The sequence below is a fragment of the Gymnogyps californianus genome, chromosome 1 (genome assembly GCF_018139145.2).
Source record: "Gymnogyps californianus isolate 813 chromosome 1, ASM1813914v2, whole genome shotgun sequence".
Lineage (NCBI taxonomy): Eukaryota > Metazoa > Chordata > Aves > Accipitriformes > Cathartidae > Gymnogyps > Gymnogyps californianus.
Genome location: NC_059471.1, coordinates 182128768 through 182151211, shown reverse-complemented (window position 1 = coordinate 182151211; position 22444 = coordinate 182128768). Strand labels below are relative to the sequence as shown.

At 36.2% G+C, this 22444-nt stretch overlaps 1 protein-coding gene across 3 annotated transcripts in view; it reads left to right on the top strand.

Moving 5' to 3' along the window:
• The window catches only part of MON2 (MON2 homolog, regulator of endosome-to-Golgi trafficking), an 80493-nt gene that overhangs the window by 35637 nt on the left and 22412 nt on the right, over positions 1–22444 (top strand). For 2 of the 3 annotated variants that reach the window (XM_050915048.1, XM_050915049.1), the window contains exons 12-26: positions 2090–2322; positions 3609–3690; positions 4413–4594; positions 5850–5962; positions 6562–6666; positions 6943–7023; positions 7111–7184; positions 7263–7353; positions 8680–8781; positions 11047–11157; positions 11953–12128; positions 15351–15513; positions 16020–16313; positions 17086–17284; positions 19148–19776. In XM_050915048.1, the coding sequence (XP_050771005.1) occupies positions 2090–2322; positions 3609–3690; positions 4413–4594; positions 5850–5962; positions 6562–6666; positions 6943–7023; positions 7111–7184; positions 7263–7353; positions 8680–8781; positions 11047–11157; positions 11953–12128; positions 15351–15513; positions 16020–16313; positions 17086–17284; positions 19148–19776 (2635 nt within the window). Of the gene's footprint in view, positions 1–2089; positions 2323–3608; positions 3691–4412; positions 4595–5847; positions 5963–6561; positions 6667–6942; positions 7024–7110; positions 7185–7262; positions 7354–8679; positions 8782–11046; positions 11158–11952; positions 12129–15350; positions 15514–16019; positions 16314–17085; positions 17285–19147; positions 19777–22444 lie in introns of all 3 variants that reach the window. The other variant, XM_050915050.1, reaches the window with a different exon arrangement.

Sequence of the window (22444 nt, the reverse complement as noted above, 5' to 3'; positions counted from 1 at the left end):
GAGCTGTGAATACTATGTTACTTTCGAAATAGTGGAAGTTTTTTCAGGTCAGTCATGACCATTGAGGGTCAGTCTCTTCCAAACTGGAAGTTATTTGTACAGCCCATGAAATTTTGGCATACTAATACTCGGTGAAATGAGGAAATAGCCTGGATCTCAATACTTTTTTAAGGTAGAAACTCCTTTATCTGTCTTTGAGAGACAGAAGGACAAATTCATCCTCAGATTTCAATAGTTTAACATGTATGTGTTGACTTGACTTTTTGTTCCAGCAGTGGCCATGAATGTTATTTTAGGTTACCTGACTGTTTTCAGGAAATGCAAATTTTTAACAGAAGTGGATGAAAGCTAGTTCATGCTTTGGCCAGCTACTACAACCTACTGCCTTTCTTCCTTTTCTTTTTTCTTACTTTCTGTTCTTAACTGGCTCAAGAACATTGCAGCTACCATCAGAGTCTCCTGTGCTACTCTGAACTTGCTTGTGTCTTCCCTTTGGATCCCTCCAGTGACTCCATGATTCCCTCTGAGTAATTTTTGCATTCTTTTTTTCTTCTGTGTAAGATTACAGAATTGTCGCTGGCATGTCTCGTCAGCAGTTTTTCTCCTATCTTGTACTTTTGTCTGTAGTCCCTGCATGTAAGGAGATGACTAACTGTAACTGTAGATTTGTGTCACATCCTAGCATTGATTCTATCCTACTGCTGCCATTAGATTTTCATACAATGGCCACATCTTATACTTTTACACAATGATTTAATTGGCGATAGGAATGGTGAATAGAGCTAGCAGAGGTCTTTTTGCCAGTGTGGGCCTGTCTCTTCCCAGACCTCTATGCCTTATCTTCCTCTTTACGTGAGGAAGTAAGAGTTTTTAAGAGGAATAGACAAAGACTATTCAAGATTTTTCATGGCCATTCCCATGTAACTGTAACAACTCACTTCGTTTATTCAGTAGTTTGCTTTCCCATCCTTGAAAGTAAAAGTACATGACCTCTACCTCATAGGTACATTGTAACTATAAAACCCATTAATAATTTTAATTAGAGCCATATATATATACACACTTACTTGTAGATAGAGGGTGAAATGTTGACCATTTGATTTACCTATACTACTTATGCCCCCAGATATCTAAGGCAGCCATCTTCAGGAAATTAGAGATAATAACTGAAGTGTTACATGTTTGGGAGAAGGAAAATCATTTGTGCAGAAAAGAGTGGTGACACTACAGTATAAATTGTCTTTGGTATATTGTAGCTGGAATGCCTAGCCTTTTTAAGAGCGGTTTGTAGAGCAAATGATGAAATAGTGATTGTTGGGGTAGCAGGTAGTTTTTGTAACAGACTGTCTCTCCTTGTGTAGATATTGCTGCTGTGGCAGCTACAATGTTTCCTGTTGGATTTGTAACTCAGCAGTTCTTTATGTGCTTTTAAGGTAAAATATGAAGAAAAGTGGCAATGAGGCTGCAGTTCCAGCATAGTGATGTTTTAATTGCATGGTTTTCAGCAGTGAATCATGTAGACATTTTCTCTTTGTGCAAATAACTTCCATTGTTTACCTATGCATGTAGGTGATGAATATTTGGTCATATATTATCTAGCTGTGACAGGCTTTTCCAGTCATAGGGACTCAAAGATAACGATAACGGAACGTCTGACTTGTTCTCAATTTGTTATAACTATGTTCACGCTGTCATGACTTTCTGACCTATTTCCTCTGTTGCTCCTATGTACTTGTGTTCTTCTGAATAGGTTCTGTTACAGTGGCTTTAAGTAAAATAATAATAAAAGTAGAAAAATTCATTCAGTGATGCTTGCTTATATGTGTTAATTTTTTAGCATATTCATTTGCAGATCTAAATACTGTACTTCAGGGTTTGTACCCTTTCATTTACTATTTTATTTAGTGACTCATTTACTCTTTTACTTAATGACTTAAGAAGTTTTTTTTCTTCAGTTGCTATACATCTTGAAGGATGGTATTTGGGGCCTGTTTGTACTTAATGTTCATTTGGAATCTTGTTTTTTATTATTGTTTTTAATCACAGTGGTACTGTTACACGCTTACTTGTCATGCTTTCAATTTTTCAGTTTGGAAATGCTGGACAAAGTAGAGCCACCTACGATTCCTGAAGGCTATGCCATGTCAGTGGCATTTCACTGTTTACTGGATCTTGTCCGTGGTATCACTACCATGATTGAAGGAGAGTTGGGAGAGGCAGAAACAGTCAGTCAAACCACAACAGAGACAACTTCATTACCAGCACAGTCTTCAGAGCAGCAAGACTTGCAGTCTGTATCTGACCAATCAGAGAAAGAACTAGGTATTTGAAAATGCAAACACTATGTAAAATAGAGCAGTTTTACATAAAGCAGGATTAAAATAGTTCATGCTTTGTTGCTTACATTTATTGTTTCTAAATCATATATAAAAACTTTTGATGAAGTGGTTTGTTTGGGGTTTTTTGGGGTTTTTTTGTTTTTTTGTAACAGAACAGCAGTAGTCTCTCAAAAAAATACTTGACTTGACGTACTGCTTCTGACCTATAGCACCTTAGCCATAGACTCCTTATGGTCTATTAATACTGTTTTACATGTATGTACGTGGGATGTGAGGGAGAGATAACAGGCATTCTGTTCTCCAGAACTGTTATTCTGCCTTCCTGTGTCCTTAATTCTGCTTAACACTGAGAGACAACCTGACTGAGAGAAATGTGGCAGTTACGACCACATTAAAAGAAAAATGTATTTCTAGAACAAGGTAAAAAGATGAGCGTTTTAATGGAGAGATTTTAAATAAGATTGAAGTATTTAGGGAGGAACTTCTTTAAAAGCAGAACTAATATGATCTGAGGCTTGTATTTGTGCAGCGTATGAGGAGTCTGTATATGTACGTACAGAAAGACTTGGCTCTGGAGTGACTTTGGCTTGTGTACCAGGAAGGGGAGACGATAGTGCTGAAGTTTGCACCGAGGCATCAACGCTGCAGAAGGGAGAGGGGAGAGGGGAGAGGCGTTTGTCCCGAGCGCTGCCCGCCGCCTCGGCAATGTAGAGCTCTCCATGGTGCTGCAGGCAACACCGGCTGAGCCCATTGGCATGGCGTGGTAGAGGGAGGGAGGTGTGGAAACGATACGGGCAGATTATAGGTCTCTTAGACCTATATATTTTTTTCCTATTAAATTCAAGAAATGAAAAAATATGGAGAATTATAAATACCAGGGGAGAGTATTTTTCCTTCACTGCAAAATTTCAGTGAGTTTCTTGTCCCACATTTATGCACTTCTGAATGTTTATTTTTACAGACAAAGATTAAAAATAGTTATATATACCTTTGTGAGATTTTTTTGGTGTAATTTAGAATAAGCATTCCTTGGTGACATTTTTTACTTTAGCAATATTACTTTAAATGCGACTGTTTAAATGGTACTGGTGTGAGTGTGTTTGTGTATACACATATATGTGTCTGTGTAAACATGTGTCTGTGTAAACATACATATAAAAACACACTTTAAAAGATGCATTAGCAAGCATTCTGTTTGTGATATAATTGAAAGTTATTAAGTAAAATATTGTGTTTCTGCTATAAACAAGTATATGTATTTCTTTCAAGTTAGCAGAGCTGTCTGGGAAGAAATGGTGAATGCTTGTTGGTGTGGTCTTCTGGCTGCTTTATCCCTCCTACTTGATGCAAGGTATTTGGTCTTTCATTTCTCTTGATTTTTCAAACATGACATTCCCAGCTATATTTTGAACTGACTTTTGATACTGGTCAAGTTGACAGTTGTATGCAAGAGCGCTGTTCATGACACCTGAGCAGACAGGTTTGTGGGTTAGTGATGGCTAGACTGAGTGAGGATCTTTTATGAGTAAATGACACAGAAGTCTCCAGAAGTCTAGCATCAACCTTTAGTGTATTTCAATATAGAACAATCAATTACATTTTCAAAGGCTTGCATTTAAACTATTTAAATTATTTTTATTCCTTTTTACTTTGACAGAATGTTTCAGCGCATTGAAGTGATTCTACCCATGTCCTGATTACTGTTGATAAGAGACTAAATAATGTCTCAGTACTTGTTAGTACTATGCAGTCTTTGAAGTGGCAGAGCTGTTTACTAGTTAATAACTTTGGTAACTTAATTGTCTCTTTCAAAGAGTCTTTCGTTATCAAACATCATTTTCTGAAATTAGTGTTAAATAGCTCCTCATAGTCTCCTTTGCCAAGTCATTCAGAACTAAAGACCAATTTTATAGGAAATGGTTCTGAAGAATTTTGCTGATCGGTTATGCTTGCTCTTCAGTATTTATAGTGTTGACAGGTTTAAAGTATATGTTCTCATTGCTTTCAGTTTTGGTTAGCTGCCTGCCTCTGTGCTGTGGATTGATTCTTACTAAAGGATGTGTATTCTTTCAGCACTGATGAAGCTGCCACGGAAAATATTCTAAAAGCGGAATTGACCATGGCTGCACTTTGTGGAAGACTGGGTCTTGTAACATCGAGAGACGCCTTTATCACTGCCATTTGCAAAGGATCCTTGCCTCCTCACTACGCCCTTACTGTATTAAACAGCACAACTGCAGCTCTGTCCAGCAAATGTAAGTATATAGGTTTTCCTTAATTGTGTTCCCATGTATTGTCCTCTAAACTCAAATTTTCTCACGATGTGATTGCAAAGATATGCAACTTTAGTATTTGGCTATACTAAATTATGTTAGAATCCTCAGACAGGATCTAAACCACCTGCTTTCCAGAACTGGTTAGTCTTGAAGCATCTGCTGGGTATCATTCTAGTAAACCTAAAACTTCCTGAATGCTTAGCATATGTCAGAAGTTCATATTTTAAGGAGATCTGTCTATCATCCTAAAGATCTGTTAGGATATGTAATTAAGGCATTCAAATTCTGAAAAGGTCTCTGGGCAACTCAGATACTTTACTAGATACTTTTGCTAGAGTTTGCTAGAACATCCTGCATTTGTAGTGTACTACAGTCTTTTCTACAATTGTCTAGTGATGGTAGTACTTCCTGTATGAATGAAAGATCTTAAGTTCTGGGCTCTGTTCAGCTTACAAGAAGTTGAACTGATGCTTCCCACATCCTGAGAGAAAGTTGTAATTCATGGGATATGCCAGTTGAGGATATACTCTGTTTCTAATTTTGAAAATTAATTACTATGTACCGAGAAATGCAACTACCTGGAGAATATGCAGATGGATCTAACATTAGACCTCTTAATACAGAACAAAAATACCTTAGTCTGGGAACAAGGACCTTTACTCCATCCCATCAGCTAAGTGTATTATTAGATCGTAAGTGTGTGAAGCAATACGCATGACTGAGCTACACGAATCTCTATGGAAATGAAGCAGTGGACTTAAGTTATTTTATATAGGTTACTCTTCTTTTTACAGGTGAGTTATAAAATGGGTGTCCTGAAGTCCCGTATTGGAAAAGCATCACAATATAGCATTTATTACACCTTCATTTTCTGAGTGCACTAGTACAATGGTAGCACACAGTGATACCATTTACACACAATTACCACAGATAACTGAGTTGAGACATGGTCTAATGCTCGTATCTTAGCGCAAATATTTCAGTCTCGACATAAAATGTATTAATGTATTGCAAGCAATATTTAATAGTTAGTGAGAGGGAGTAATTACTGGCTCCTTTAACTCCGTAAGGCAATGACATAATAATCTAAATATAACTAAAGGTCTCAAACTGAGCTACCTTAAAGCTAATACTGTGAAAAAATTCTCTGGAGTGTGTTTGCCAGAAGGTGGTTTTTACTACAAGTAAGTACTGGATTTTAATTTTAGATTTTTTCTTTTCAATTTTCCTGTAGCATATTCCATTCAGGGACAGAATGTTCAAATGATCAGTCCCTCAAGCGAGTCTCATCAGCAAGTTGTAGCAGTAGGGCAACCCTTAGCTCTTCAGCCACAGGGAACAGTAATGGTAAGTACGACTTGTAAGTGATCTCATCCTGCTTAACTGCTTCTTTCTGCATCTCAATATGTCTCAAAAATAGACAACAGATAAACAGCATTCTTACAAATAATGGTTATCTGAAATATTATCCTAAGCTTTTAATTTGGAACAGCCCTGGACAGCAAAGTTCTCTAACTGTAAAGAAGACTTACTCTTGTTTTTTATCTTACTCTTAGCTCAGCAGCTCCCATCCCTTCCGTTTGAAAAACCCTAGGTCTCAGCTCTGTTATGTGCCTGTGTGTGAAGGTTCACTTATATGGTTTTTTTAAGATAGACTCTGATTTTGTGGAGAAGACACACTTAAAGCTGGAGTACTTGAACTTGTGTCTGTGATAATAATGTGAAACTGGGAGGAGAGGGCAGTGATCAAATCATATTCAACCCCAGCAAGATAAGACTGAGAGAAGAAGGCAAGATACTGAACTACTTCTGCAAAAAAGATACATTGCACCAGTGCAAACAAAATGTAATCTTTAAGCTATTTAGTAAAAAATTGCAAGTTACCTAGAAACATTATTATCGTAGAATAATAAAAATTGTATGGTCGTTTGGTTTTTTTCTTTTAGCTGACTTCAAAAAATATCCAGTGTATGAGGACATTACTCAACTTAGCTCACTGCCATGGAGCCGTTCTTGGTACATCGTGGCAACTTGTCCTGGCTACTCTTCAGGTATAATAGGAAATATTTATGCCTTGCTTTTATGCCTTGCTTTTTTGCCATAATTTGGTTTTGAGTTTTTATGTGAGCAATAGAAGAAGCTTTGATTCTACTCATGGTGTGCTTTGATTCTACTCATGGTGTACTTTGAATTGCCTTGAGTAAGTACTGTAGCATTTCCCTTGAATTCTGTTTGGCTGGGAGGCTGCCGGCTAGCTCGACTACAATGTTAGTTTCCTCTCTGCCTGAAAAGGCTTTTCTGCTGAAAATGATCCTTTTGTATTTCAGCATCTTGTGTGGATTCTGGGACTGAAGCCTGGTGTTGGGGGTGCATTAAAACCTGGAAGAGCTGTGGAAGGGCCCAGCACAGTAAGCATGATTGTTCGTTTTACAGTTAATGATTATGCAGTATTTTCTATTGCAATCTATAAGACACATTTCTGTCTCTCTTTCAAGGTTCTGACTACAGCAGTTATGACTGATCTGCCAGTTATATCCAACATACTTTCAAGGCTTTTTGAAAGCTCACAGTAAGAAACCTTATCTTATAATTAAAATAATGTGTATATATCAAACTTGGCAGTGTTTTGATAGCTGTTATTTTTCAGGTACCTTGACGATGTGTCTTTACATCACTTAATAAATGCCCTTTGCTCCTTGTCTCTGGAAGCCATGGATATGGCCTATGGAAACAATAAGGTATAAAAAGAGTTCTTTATTTTCTTTTTACATGTTTTTGTGAAACAGGCAGAAGATTTGTACATTTATCCTTTAGGCTAACTATTTCTAATATTAAGACAGTAATACATTTTATACTCTAGAGTAAAAAATAAATTATGAACCAGAGAATGTCTTGTTTATAATGGTTCATACGGTTACTAAATTCTCTGAACATTCTCATTGTGTTCCTGCTATGTTTTTTGTTAACTAAGGAATGTCATGTGTTTCCATTAATCAGATTGTGGGTGGATAACACTTCTAAAAGCCCTTGTAATTTCGGAGGTTAGGGATTCTGAATAGCACAGTATGTTCTGTGAGGTGCTCATTTTCATTTCAATTTTCTTTTATAATATACTTCAGAAAAAGCCTGACAATTTAGATATTAAAAAAACCTTGATAATTCATATTTACTTGGGAAAATGATAGTATTCCTGTCAGCCTCAGTAAACAACCTTTAGCCCAGAAAGGTTAAAGACCCTGTGATTGAATAAGATTGAGTATGTATTCTCCTAGTCATAATCTAATCCCAGAGGAGAGTTTCTGAAAGTTTTTCCTTGATCTATTACACTAGAGATAATGATGACAGAAAATATGCTTTATAATATTTGACAATTACAGCAACAGAGAATGAATTAAAATAAGCAAATTTGCGTTTAAAATCAGTTGAAAATGAGAATAAAAAATCAGCAGAAATGGGAACAGAGAATATTTCCAGCACAACAGTCATTTTGACTATATGTTGATTTAAAAAAAAATATTAAAAGAAGCTTATCGCAAATATTTGCATATGTATTTGATGAATGGGAAATTTGTCATATTCCTGCAGGGCATTTATGAAGCTGATGGAAGATAAAGCATAAAGGGGATTCTTAAATGAAATATTCTATATTGTTTGTTCATATATAATTTTAACTTTAAAAGGTGTGATGGGAAAAAGGCTATTTTGCTAGTAAAATATGTTATAAAACTGGTTGGAGAGAGGACTATGTAAAAATGAGAGTTTTGAAAGGAATATCGGTGCTCTGGTTATTGTCAAACTTGGAAAACTATATGAAAAATTATGAAAGAAGTATTCTTCATGGTATGCTGTTGCTACCCCCTTGTGGCTTCTCCTGAAGTACTGCAGATGCTGTGGAAACTTCCCAGCCATGCTACCTAAGCTGTTGTGACAGCATTCACAGCCTATGAAACACAGTACTTCAAGGAGATTAGTTGCACCTTAATTTATAAATTACAATGTAGCAAAAGGCTCTGACATTATCTGAGTTACCTCAAAGTCATGTGTTCAAATTCCCTTTTATTAAGGAACCATCGCTTTTTGCTGTTGCTAAATTACTGGAAACAGGACTAGTTAACATGCACAGGATTGAGATTCTTTGGAGACCTCTGACCGGTCATCTTCTGGAGGTAATTAATTGCTTTTATCAGTAGTACTAGAACTTAGTTTGTACTAATAAAGATCTTGTGGAAATGCATTTTTAAAGTGTAATTTTTTAAAAAAATCTAAATTGTATTTACATGTTTTGGTTTATGCGCTTTGGTTTTGCAACTTGAATGCATCACAATTTGAATTTAAAAGTGGGTTTATATATTTAAATTCCAATATTTTAATATCTCTTACTGACTTTGTCTTTATGGTACCGTCAGTCTTCATACATTTTAAACACGGCAATGTTTAAAATGATCAATTTATTATACTTCATATACGTGTTATACTTAAGGTAACGCAGACAGGTTTCACTTTGGATTCACATAGTACAAATATTTAGGAAGATTTTAAGATACGGTTTTGTGTCCTTACCAGATAGATTGAAGCCATTAGATTTACTAACAAAGGGTTTGCTTGTTTTAAAAATTTTTAAGCTAACATCTTGAATGGTCTCTTTAAGAGAATACTGTACAAATATAAAAAAAGGTGTCATAATCCTATTTCAATTTCTTAAGTATCTTAACTTCAACATGAAAAGTATGCTCCATCAAGGAAAAAAAATCTTAAATTTTGAATTTGAAACAAAAAACAGGTGACGGAATGTAGTTGTAAAGTTCTAATTCTCTACACAGATATGTAGAACAGTGAAATGCAAGAACAGGGTTTGATTTAAAGTGGGTAAAGGAGAAAGCTTTTCTTCCTCATTTTCCAGAAAGTATCAGACACTTCCTTAGAACCAGTGCATTATTTCAAACAGTATTAAGGATTGGCCATCTCTTAACCTTATTTATGGAGATCATCTCCACATAATCTTCTATCGAGGAGAAGAAATTTGGATACTTAGGGGTTTAAAGACATAAAGAACAGGCATCTCTTTCTCTTGTCTTTTTTTTCCCCTCCAAGACAATAAGGTTCACCATCCACATCTTGAGACTCTGTGTTTTCATCTAGTAAGCAGTCTGTTTCAGTCTGTTACCCATTGTGGGTATTTGCCACTGTTTTGTGGGAAATACACAGTCTGTTTCAATTTCTTTACAGTACTGCCTTATTTCCTTTTAAACCTAAGTTGTCGAGGTACAATAAGGAAGGAGAAAACACCAGCTGCAAATTCAATTAAATACAACCTGAGGGAAGAATTTGTTCCCTGTCTCTGGAACTGATTATCTGGTCAGATTCAGAGCATCGTAAAGTGGTTCAAATTCTCTCTTTTTTTATAAGGTAACAAAAATATAAGTGATTCAGGAGAGTAGCTATTTCTTGTCTGCATTTTTTTAACATTAAGCTAGCTCTTCTGTATCATCGTCCTTTTCAGTTTGGCTAGTGGCTGATAAGGGAATGGTCCACCAGCCAAAACCATCAGCCTTCCTTATGATCCTGCCTTGGACTTTGATTCTGGATTCTCACACCATCTGAGCTAGGGCTGGAAGGGTGGGTGGAAATAATTACGTAGAGGTCAATGAAACTGTAGGCTTATCTTATTTGTTTGAGGGTAACGTATCAGATATGGGAGTACAGTTCATACTAGGTATCTATGCAATGGATTTGCACAATGTTTTTAATTTTTCTGTTCTAAAAAAAGCAATTAGCAAAACTATTATGTTTTATAATTAGGAGACAGAGAAATGAAGACACGCATTTGAAACTTAAGCTTGAAATAGTGTTCGCTATTGTTTTGTCAAGTTTTTGCAATAATGGAGTGTAAGGCTTATTTTACATTCACTATGTAGTTACTTTTTGTATCTGAGAATATAGAAGAGCAGACACTTTCTGTGTTGGCTACTGTCATGCTTCCTCACTTGATTATGTTAAGCAGTGCGTGAAAGATAAAACTTTGAATTTTGTAGTAGCTTAAGGCTAAGTTAAACCTGAGAGTTTCAGGCATTCATTGAAGAGTTGTTTGGTGCTTTTTAATCAATCATTATCTGAATTAGCAGTTAGTATATTCATTTTGGAAAATGTATTGGCTTGTACTGTTGTGGTTTTCATTATGTTTCCTTCTGTGTCTTTCACTGCTTCCTGTTGCTTCCTTATTCAGAAGGTATGTCTGTTCAAAAGATAAAATTTTTTTTACTATTAAACCTAATTTTACCATCTAGAGATGTATTGTATTGTTGTAAAAAATTATTATAATACTGTATGTAAATTCTAATATAATTAAAATACCCTTTTAAAAATATTATTACATATATTCAAATCTTGGTCAAATAAAAGTAACTTTAAAGAAAACATTGCTATATTTTCAGGTCTGTCAGCATCCAAACTCCAGAATGAGAGAATGGGGAGCAGAAGCTTTAACTTCTCTCATTAAAGCAGGACTGACATTTAGCCATGAGCCTCCATTATCTCAAAATCAGGTAAAGTAAGTTTAAGAACAGCTGCTTTCCTCCTTTTCTGGAACTTAAAATGAACGTGAAATCAAAATCTTCCCTAGAGGAAGTTTTCTACAGTTCAATGAATAGGAGGCATTCATAAAGCAACTTTACTATTGAGTTTATAAAGCCTACAGCTGTAACATTCAGATGTAACTATTGAGAATCACCTCATGCATTCTAATGAACTACCCTCCTTCCTTTTTCAAATGCATAACAAAGAGTGGTGATGCTTGCACGTTATGTCCATTTGTTAGAACAAATTATGGATCACCCTCATGAGTGCAAAACAATTCCAGAATGTTTAGAAGTATATATGTGATGTGGTGGCAGGTAAAAAATAAATTGTCTAACCTTCTAAATCACAGCTATTCAAGCCATTATTAATAAAACATTCTAATATTTTTACTGAGGTTCAAGGGATAGTTTTTTCAAGGTCTCTTTAGTAGGAAGCTGAGTCTAGCCGTGCTGGGTGAGTGTAAAGTTGCATGATGGTTTTTATGCAACTGTGACAGCGTGCTGTAGCTACTTCCTGAGGGACCTGGAGAACAGGTGGGAGAAAAAAAAAGAAAAAAATGTAGATCTCCTGCTGAGATCCTTTATAAACAGTTTTTTAGAAAGACTAGTCTGACACTGAATTTGAGCATTTAATGAATGAGTTACTGAATTCATTTAATGAATCTTCAATTGGTACTGTATGTTTTCACTTATTAGACATAAAAATAATTAAGGATCAGTTAAATTTTAGCATCGTTAATATGCTTTATTGTTTACTTTTAGAGACTGCAGTTGCTGTTATTGAATCCACTAAAGGAACTGTCAAACATTAGTCATCCTGATATCAGGATCAAGCAGTTGGAGTGTGTGCTACAGATTTTGCAAAGTCAGGGTGACAGCTTAGGACCTGGTTGGCCATTGGTGCTTGGAGTCATGGGGGCAATCCGAAGTGATCAGGGGTAAGTGGTGGAAATAGAAGTTTAAAATCATGTAAGATAAGAACAGTAGAAAGAATTCTGCTTTTATTTTCTTACTTTAATAACCATTTCGATAATAGCCATAATTTTCCTTGTCATTTTCAGCTTATGAACAATTTTACTCAAAATATAGTTTTAGATTTTTCCTGTAGTACACTTTTATTTTACTGAATTAATCTTTCAGAAGACCAGAGTGTTGTTCCACTCTACCCTCTCCTGTGGTCAGCATGCAGTATACACTAAGGAGTACTCCTTGTGCCAATTCATTTGATCTTAACCATCTGCTGGACACATCTCTGGTGCTTGCAGATAATTCCGTATGACTTTGCTGTTGCTCACAGTTCCTCTGTTGTTTCTTTTTCTTCTTAAATCTTTGGGTAGTCTCTAGTGTGTGTCATCTTCTGAATGCTCTCTCTTTTTATGGAAGCCTTCCTCCCTAAATGGCTGCTGGTAGCACAAGGATGGAAGATTATTTACTTGCTGTGGGTGAATCTCTTGGCTGACTAACACAGCTGACTCTTGCAAACAGGGAGGGAATGTTACTGGACTGGTCCTCTTGCCTACAAGGGAAAGTGAGAGGTGAAGTTGCAAGGAGTTTTTTTGAAATAAGAAGTGAAATGAATCTCTGGCCCCGGAACTGTAAGCACCAAGAACTATACGCACACACTTAGACCGTATTATTCCTTCTTTGGTGCTAGTCTTGACTAGCACCAGGATAGGTCAACAAATAACTGATATGAGAAGAATTCACCTTGGCATATCTCTCCTTTTGCCCCATCTTAGTGTCTGTCTTCTGGACGTATGAAGACCTCCTAAAGCCCCTTCAAATGCTTGAAGGATTTTGCTCTTGCACCAGTATTGCTTGCTCTGGCAGTAGTGCTCACCAAAATCCCCAAGGATGTTGGCATTCTTGGTTATGAGCATGCTCTTTTTGGTAACCATGCTTCCTTTGGTACTTGCTGTTTCCACACTTGGTGCAGTGTGTTCTGTGGTTCCTACATGCCTTTTGATTTTCACTGTCGTCGTTGATGGATGAGAACCAACACAGATTCCTTCTCAAGACAGTCTTCAGATCCTTTTACATCTCAAACCCATACCTCACTGGCAGATATCTCAAGATGTTACTAAGACCTTGTTATATCTTAGTCTCCTCCTACAAAGCATATAGAATACTCTACTTTTCTTGAACTACACAGCACTGTTTGCCCACATCATATCAACTACAGTAGGAAAAAAAATGAAGCAAGCCTCCTTTTCCTTGGGAAACAACTGAATTTCTTGCCTTACTTATAGCTGTGAGCACAAGATGTGGGCACTATTATGATACTTTAAATATAAACTTACTGACCATGAGACTTTCTTCACAAGTGTCTTCCCTCTGGTCAATGAACATCCTGGATTCCAGGACAGAAATCCATTTACCTTCCAGGAGTACTTCTTGCCAGGCTACAGAAGATGCTATTTTGAGAGCCAGTGATGCTTCGGGCACTTCTTGATTGTATGGTACTAGTCTGCCAAGCAAAAGGAGGTCTGTCTTTGAAGAATTTTTCAATGGGATGCCCCTGTTTATTTTAAGGATAGATAAAGCCCTATATGATGTTAAGTTTTCAAGCTAAGCTTAAGTTTCTTGCATTTATATTTACCTTTTTGGTGGCGACCTATAACATTAAGAACAATTTTACATTTTGAAGAGCTGTATTGCTGTTGCTACTTGCATGAAGGACTTTGAAACTTCCTCCAAACACATAGATAGTAGTGTGGAACATTAACTAGGGAATTAACTGTTTTGAATTTGTTCTAGCGGCCTTGCATGTGAAGATTATAAAGAGAGGTTACTTTCCCATTAACTCAGCTCTTCAAAATGAGTAGTGTAACTATACTTTCATTTCCTGCATCCTTCCCTTCTCTCTTAGAGTCCTTGAATGTCACATGCCTCTGGAACTTTGTAGTGGAGAGGGAACTGCAGCAGTGTTGGGTGTATTTCACTTTATAGACTCCTGTAACAAATATGGGGGAAAGTAGTGTGTGAGCATTTCCTCCATGAGTATAGCAATGATAAATCCTTTGATCTTATGTGGTAGCATGGATGTGTCTCTGCAGGATGCATCATATTAGAGCATTATTAGTTATACCATTATTGTCCATGTGAAGTTTCTTGTGCATTCCTCTGGCTTCCATATCATGTTGGGTGTTACGATACAGTGGAAGTGGCCAACCTATGATTTTCATGTTGAATTAATTTAAAAAATTATTATTTTATTTAGGATTCTGAAATATGTAACTGATATATCTGTATTCTGATTTTTTTCCTGGGATATATATTCTGAAGGACACTAAATTTCTGAATTACAAACCTTTGGAATTTTTGCTTTTGTACATTAAACATTAAGCATTAAAAAAACCCTGTAGTGAAATTTAAATGCAGCTTCCCTATTTTGTGTTATCTACACTCCACCACTCCTTTTGATTCCTTGATTTTGTCTCTCACTAAACAAGGTTTTAGTTATAGATGACCTTGCTGCTTCTGAGAGCTCCTTCTCACAGACCTTTTCCATAGTACCTTTTTCTTTTATATTTGTATTCAGAATTTAATTCTGAAAGCAAAATATTTAGTAAAGATCTATTTAATGGCAGATATTTTGAAAATATTTTGTCTAACATAATATAGTATTGAAGCAAGTAAGACTACATCTTCCCTAATAAATAAAAATACACTTTGCCCACCTGTTTGGCATACTTCAAGTAATTTGTAACTGCTGATACAAGAAATTGTTCAGCATAGCTTACTCTTTGGAAGATTATCATGCTCAAACTTAAGCTTTGTTTTGTCCCTTGTGGCTTTTTTAGAATGTTTTAGCTGACACGTTTGAACTAACAAGTCCTAGAACTCTAGAACAGAGAAGTGGACTTTACTATATAAAACTAGCTGAGGACCACTGGAGAGTCTAAACTTCAACTTCACTAGCTAGTTAACATGGACTAAAATACTTCATCAGAATTTGAAGCTTCAATTTAATGTTATATCTCAAAAAAACCCGCTAGTTGAAACATTTAAAATGTTGCGAATTCATCTCAAAAACATTAAATGTTTTTTTTTCTTTTTTGTTTAATAATGCTGTCTCCTGAGGTATTGTATTCAAAACATTCCTGTGCTCTTGAAGAAATTTGAAATGAGTGTGTGTATGTGTGTTCTGTTTTTTTAAGAGAGTCCTTGATACGGACTGCATTCCAGTGTCTTCAGTTGGTTGTGACAGACTTCCTTCCAACAATGCCATGTACTTGTCTACAGATAGTTGTTGAAGTTGCAGGAAGCTTTGGACTTCACAATCAAGAGCTAAATATTAGCTTAACTTCAATTGGTTTGTTGGTGAGTTTTATGTTAACCTACAGTGTCGCTGCTTCTGGGTTTCATTTTTTTTTTTTTTTTTAATGAAAATTAATCTGGAGTCAATTCTACAAATGAAAGCCAAAACCTATTTTTTGTGTTCTTACGGAACTCCCATGCTGTCGTTTGGAATCATATGTAAATTGAGTGAGCACAATTTATCTTTAATCTGCATGACTCCGGGGTTAAGTAAACAAATAGTATTGTGTTGTAACCATATTCATCAGTATCTTATTTTTAATACATTGTTTCCCTTTCTAGTACTTCATGTATAACTGGGGCCTAAAAGCTGAGGTTAAGAAAAACACTTTCTGCACCTTGCAGTATTTATGTGCTGATCTTCTTCCATCAGTGTAGGGAAATTGATATCTTGATGTACTTAGCAAAATACTTTTAAATGTGAAAATGAGAAACAATTTATTTCATGATCATTAAGAGCATTATAATATTTTTATTGTACAACAGCATATGTCTTATTTATTTTGTAGTGGAATATTTCGGATTATTTTTTCCAAAGAGGTGAAATAATTGAAAAGGAGCTAAACAAAGAAGAGGCAGTGTTGCAGAAACAGGCAGAAGAAAAGGGGGTGATGCTGAATAGACCTTTTCATCCTGCACCACCATTTGACTGTCTTTGGTTATGCCTGTATGCCAAACTTGGAGAACTGTGTGTGGATCCCCGACCTGCAGTTAGAAAGAGTGCTGGGCAGACATTGTTTTCTACTATTGGTGCTCATGGAACTTTATTACAACATTCAACGTGGCACACAGTAATATGGAAGGTATGGTGTGTAAGCTTCCACTGAAGGTTTTTTGACTTGCATTCACGTTTTGGTAACCATTGACATGCTATTTTAATATCAGTTAACTAGTTTATTAAGACTTTTTAAAGATAAGATATGGTGGCAGAAGTCTGATATTGTCCTTTGTTTTTTGTTTGTTTTTTTTTCCCCCTCGCTTTCTTTTCTCCGGCCCTTAAAGCCTCTTATGAAATGTAATTTTTGTATCTTGACCATTTCTTTCTTGCTCAGGAGTTGTATAAAAAGGCTGCTCCTTTCCCATGAAGATGAATGATTCCTTTCTTTGTGCGAAAATATGGTGACGTTTGAGGGTCATGTGACTGGATTGATCTGATATTAGATTGAGCTTTACTTTGCACTCTGTTTTGGCTCTCTTATTTGAGAGGATCCATCAAATGCCCTGTTCTAGATCACAGTCATGTTGTTGTGCCTTACGGAAAAAGTCAGGCTGTAGTTGAGTCTGTTGCCTGTTGTACCTGTGAGGTATCTGAGATCCATTGGTTTTAGCCTTCTGTTAGTGCTCACACTGTTCTCAGTGGTTTTGATCATGCTGTTTCTAACCCTTCTCAAGTGAACATCAGTTGGCTGACTCTTACTCTTAGCTGTTGCAGAGACTGTTTAGAATAAGGGAATTCTCAAGGTGACACAGTGACAGAAAGGATAATGGAAAAATTACTATTTTTTGTTGTTTTATCATGGATACAACTGTGTTATTTGAAAAGTTGCTTTTTTCCTCTTTTTCTGACTTTTACAGGTTTTATTTCACCTGTTGGATAGGGTTCGAGAATCTTCTACCACAGCTGACAAAGAGAAGATTGAATCAGGAGGAGGCAACATTCTCATCCATCATTCAAGAGATACAGCTGAGAAACAGTGGGCTGAGACATGGGTATTAACACTGGCTGGAGTTGCAAGGATATTTAACACCAGGAGATACTTACTGCAGCCTTTAGGTAAAATTTATAGTTTAAAGTTATTGAAAGATACAGTAATAAACTTTCTGCTTTTGTATATTTTTTCAGTTAAAGTACTGGGCAAGAATCTTAATCTTAGCTTAAAAGTGTGTTCTGTTGTGTCTCACCTCAAATGTGATGAAAATTATGGAGTTTTTAATTCATGCTCCTTAGAGCCAAAGTAAGTACCAGTTTCATCTTCTGTATCACAGTACTTGAGATTAAATCTCACCAGTCACAATGCTGGGTGCCAGATAGCTTTAATTTATAGTAGCCTGATAACAATAATAATTTTTCTGTTCTTTTGGTTGTCAGAACATATTTTTCCTCTTGTCTCTCTTAAGATTATGCAACACTTGCCTAGAACTCTTCTGTGGCATCAGTGTGTCAAGTTTAACAGTGCTCTTACAATGTAAAGAGAACTCACTTGTAAAGTCAGTGAAGTATATAGCTTAGAAAAGAAGAAAGGGAATTTTTTAATGAAAAGATTGAACTTGTTATGACATGAAAGATGTTGAGATTACCCACTATTTCAAGTGGTTCTTTTTCTCCCCTCATGATACTCCTCCACTGTTTGTCTTGTACAGAGATGTCAATTTGAGTTACCTTACTGTTGTCCCTAATGCAGCTAACTGAAGTGAGTTCCCCTTTTCTTCTTCCTTAAAATCTTACCTTTCCCATTTTGAAGTTTTTTATTTTTCTTCTATAACTCCTTGGTATGTTTATTTCTTTCTCTTCCTTTTTCTCAGGCTCTGATTTTTCTCTATTTCTTTCTCACTTTCTCCTTATAGATATTAAACATTAGGTCATTTACTAAGCTATTGTAAAATATAAAATATTACTACATACAATTGAACAATGTAAGTGTATTGAACTAGATAATATAATTCAGCATTCATGCCTGTTTTGTACAGAAAAAATGTTTTGTTCCAGTTTAGGCTTCTAAACAGAGATATTCTGATATAATTTGAAAACAGCTTTCATTTCTAGTTTGGTTAACTAGAATTACTTAAATTACTTTCAAAAATAAAAATGTGATATAAAGAATGTATAGCTTGCAAAGAAAATTCCCCATTACATTAATATATCACCATCCCGTAGTATGCAATTAATATATATAACTAGAAATAAGTTGTGTTTTATTTCATTTTGGTTATTTGTGATACAGATATCAGCATATTAATAGGTATCAAGAGTACTGGTCATTTGCAGAAATGTATATTTTAAGCTATACTAAACTTGAGTTAAAACTGAATAAAAATTTAAAACATTACAGGGCTATTTTAATTATTCAGACCCAGTAATTAATAACATAGATAATTGAAGGTCAGTGCTAAATTTAATTAAAAACTCAGACTCCAAAAATGAAATCTTTCTCCACAGTACAATTATCAGCATTTTAAAATCAATTCTTTATAGATGCATATATAGATTATATATAGAGATTTGACCTTTAGACTATAGATTTGACCCTTAATTCCTTGTGTGTGCTTAACACTTTTTGAAATCAACAGGCATCTGGTATGCATAGGAACAAACCTGTTTCACTAGCCTGAATAAAGAAAACGTATTTTTCTGGTATGGGATGTGGTATGTGATTTTTCGCTAGCAAATTCGACATAAACATTGATATGTTGTTTCATTATTCATATTTGTGTGTTTCTCTGTCACATTCATTCTTTCTGGTTACGGTTGAACTGATATATTCTGAAAGTCATTCCAGCCATCACCTAACCTGATGAAATTTCTCTGTATTAGAGTAACAAGTACATGAACAGCCTTTTAGAGACAGAGTGGGTGGGAAGTGGAATAGGAAGCCAGTTCCAAGTTGATTTTTTTTCTCTCTCCCTTTTTTTTAAATAGGAGACTTTTCCCAAGCCTGGGATGTTCTTCTTGATCACATCCAATCAGCAGCACTCAGCAAAAATAATGAAGTTTCCTTGGCTGCTCTGAAAAGCTTCCAGGAGATCTTACAAATTGTTTCTCCTGTCCGAGACTCAGAGAAGCCTGACACACCACCTGCTATCAATGTTTCTGTACCTGTGGTGGTAGGGACAACAACTGCCACTAGTCTTGGCAGATCATTCATGAGAACTGACTCCATAGGAGAAAGAATAGGAAGATACAATGGATCTGAACCACCTGTAATAACAGATGAGATTGAAGATTTGAATCTTTGGTGGGCAGCCTGGAACAGCTGGTATAGGATTGGTTCAGAAAGTACAAGGCCTCCAATTACTTGTGATAAATTGACTTTCATTCCCAGCCAGCCTTTTCTTACAGCTTTAATTCAAATATTCCCCGCTCTTTACCAACACATCAAAACTGGTTTCAGCATGGATGATCTCCAAAAGCTGGGTGTCATTTTGCACGGTGCTGTTTCAGTTCCAATCAGTTCTGATGCTTCCCCTTTCATCCTTCCATCTTACACTGAAGCAGTTTTGACAAGTTTACAGGAAGCGGTGCTTACAGCTTTAGATGTTTTACAAAAGGTAATAATGTGACTTCAAATGCGTGGTGAAAGGTAAACTACACTGTGTCTCAATTCTTCTCAGAACTGTAGTGTGGTGACTTACACATGAATTTTTTAATTATTTATAATTGCACAGCGTACTGTGTTAGAGCAATCAGATCTCCATTCCTGGTGCAACCCAGGTGCTCTGCATTGAAAGGAACGATGTAATCTTTATGAAATGCGCTTTTGCTTGATTGCAGAAATACCTTAAGTGTGGTGCTGTGTTTGTAGCCATTTACTTGTCTGTCTAATATTACAGTATTGTACTATTATGAGGGTCTGTACACAGAGTTGGGGGAATAGTCCCCCAAACAGTATTCCTTATGTTGCCCAGGTACTGCCATAAACAAAGTCTAAAAGAATAGTGATCATGAGAACTTTGAGTTCATGCAAAACATAAAATATAAAAAGGTCTCTGGCAGACCACCTACCTTCTTGCCTCTTGTTAATCAGTTGTTTAAGGAAAATGCTGCATCTCTGCTTAAGAAATTCTTACTATAGAACTCATCCTCAAAGAGCACCCTTCATGCAAGTGAATCTGTAAACAACAAATTAGGGTGCCCTTTTTCTGGATAGTTAAAAAAAGAAAAAAGGTATTGCTTCTTTTGTCCTGGAGTTGTAAAACATCTCCTTGCAAAATACATTGTTCATTCAGAAAACTTTTTTATTCAAAAGAAGCAAAGTTGATAACGAATGAGATCATGCATTTATATTAAGCACTGCTGTAAAAAAAACAAACCCCCAAACCCCACAAAAAACCTACTTGGGAAATGCCAGAATTAAAACTATCCATGTGACCTGACTTCATTCCCTTTGGGCTTTCATGTTATGACTACTTTGCTTAACTATGTGGTCATACTTCCCCCCCCCCCCCCTTCACCCTCTCAGGCAGGACCTGCCTCATTTAGCTCATAGAACACATGGTGCCTACTTAATGAGCAGCAATTCAGCATCCTGTTTTCTTTTTGCTTAGTGTGGGTTGACTTATCTCATACTTATTTAAACCCCACAAGCAAGGCAGAATCATTATCTTGCAGTCATTCCTTTAGTTTATGAGTTTAACAAATATTCATGAATGTATTTTGAGAACAGAAGTATAAGATTAGAAGTTGGTATTAAATCTCAGTTTTGTATGTGGGGATATAAATAACATGAAGTTTTAACACCAATCATATCCACTAAATTTTCATGCTTTTCCAGTCAGGCTTGACCCTTTTGTACCCTTCCCTTTGCAGCAGCTCCGCCCTGCCCAAGTCCTGTTTTCCCCACTTAATCACTCCATATATTCATCTCTCAGATTTTTCTGTTTCTTTGCCGGTCTCGTTATCTAGATGTTCTTAGTTCCCAAAGGCTGCAGGCATTAGCGCTTTTCAAAGGAGGGGTTACCAGAGTTTTTAATGTGAGGAAAAACTGCACATTTTTTTATACTCTTGTTCTTGTCAAGATGTTAAACTGTTTTAGCTGAAGTTTTCTTAAACAATAACAAAAGCAATAACTCCCCATGAGAAACAGAGACATCCCCCCTTTCCCTCTCCCAGTCAAAATGGTTAGCATGGCAGTTACAAGCCTTTGCAAATACAGACTTACATAGGAAGTCTTAAGTACCTCAATTTATACAGTACCTCCCAGCCCATCTATAGTTATATTACTAACAGAACAGCGCTGAAGTCACTAAAAAAATAAAGTATATTTGGACATAATAAGTTCTGTGAAGTCGCATGATCACTCCTCTTGGCTATATAACACAGTACAGTTCACATGATAAGGCAGCCAGCCAGTGCTGATGTGGAGCAAAGGCCATCTGTCAGATAGTTTTGCTGGATGCCACAGTATCTTCTTCGTCTGTTGAAATGAATTAATAGTCTCAGGAGAACACACAGAAGCTAGTGGAACAGTTAAAGAAGGGTATGTAAATACTTGCCACCTTCTTTTAAACAAAATGTTTCTTACATGTTTGCATTGCAGGATCAGATTAAGTTTTGTTCTTTGCTGAACAGGAAGATTTGGGTCAGTTCTGATTTTCTAAGAAGTTCTGGAACAACCTTGTAATTGGAATAGCATGAAAAAACCCTGACGTTTTTAAGACTGAGCCCCTGACTGGTTTAATAAAGAGATTTTATGATGTGATTGCACTAGCAAAGGACATTGCAACTCAAGAACATGGGACTGGAAGGGAACTTTGGTTCTCCTTTCAGACTTCCGTGTGTTGAGCCCATTTTACACTCTTCGTTTTGTTCTTAGTTTTCTTTTGATTCCTCATTAGTACTTGTTTTCTAGTCTTTCACTGCTGTAGTATAAGTGCCTGCTTCATCACTGTAGCTCAGCTAAAGTTTGTACTCAAGCCCAAATTCTCTGATTATTTTCACTGCCTCCGTACATTGACTCTGGGTCAACTCCACAGTGAGCCAGCTGGCTCATCAGACAGAGGAACACAGATACATACTTGGGGATCAGATACATTTGAATTCTACCTCTGCAGGCACTATGGATGCGAACCTCTTGAGCTATGAGTGTGGTAAACTCAAGGCTATATTTACATACTGGCAGAGATGGTAGAGAATTAGCTATGGAGAGCTGTAAAAAAAACAGTAGTCCTTGACAATAGTTGCACTGGGAGTTGTTAGATAAATCTGAACTATTAAAAC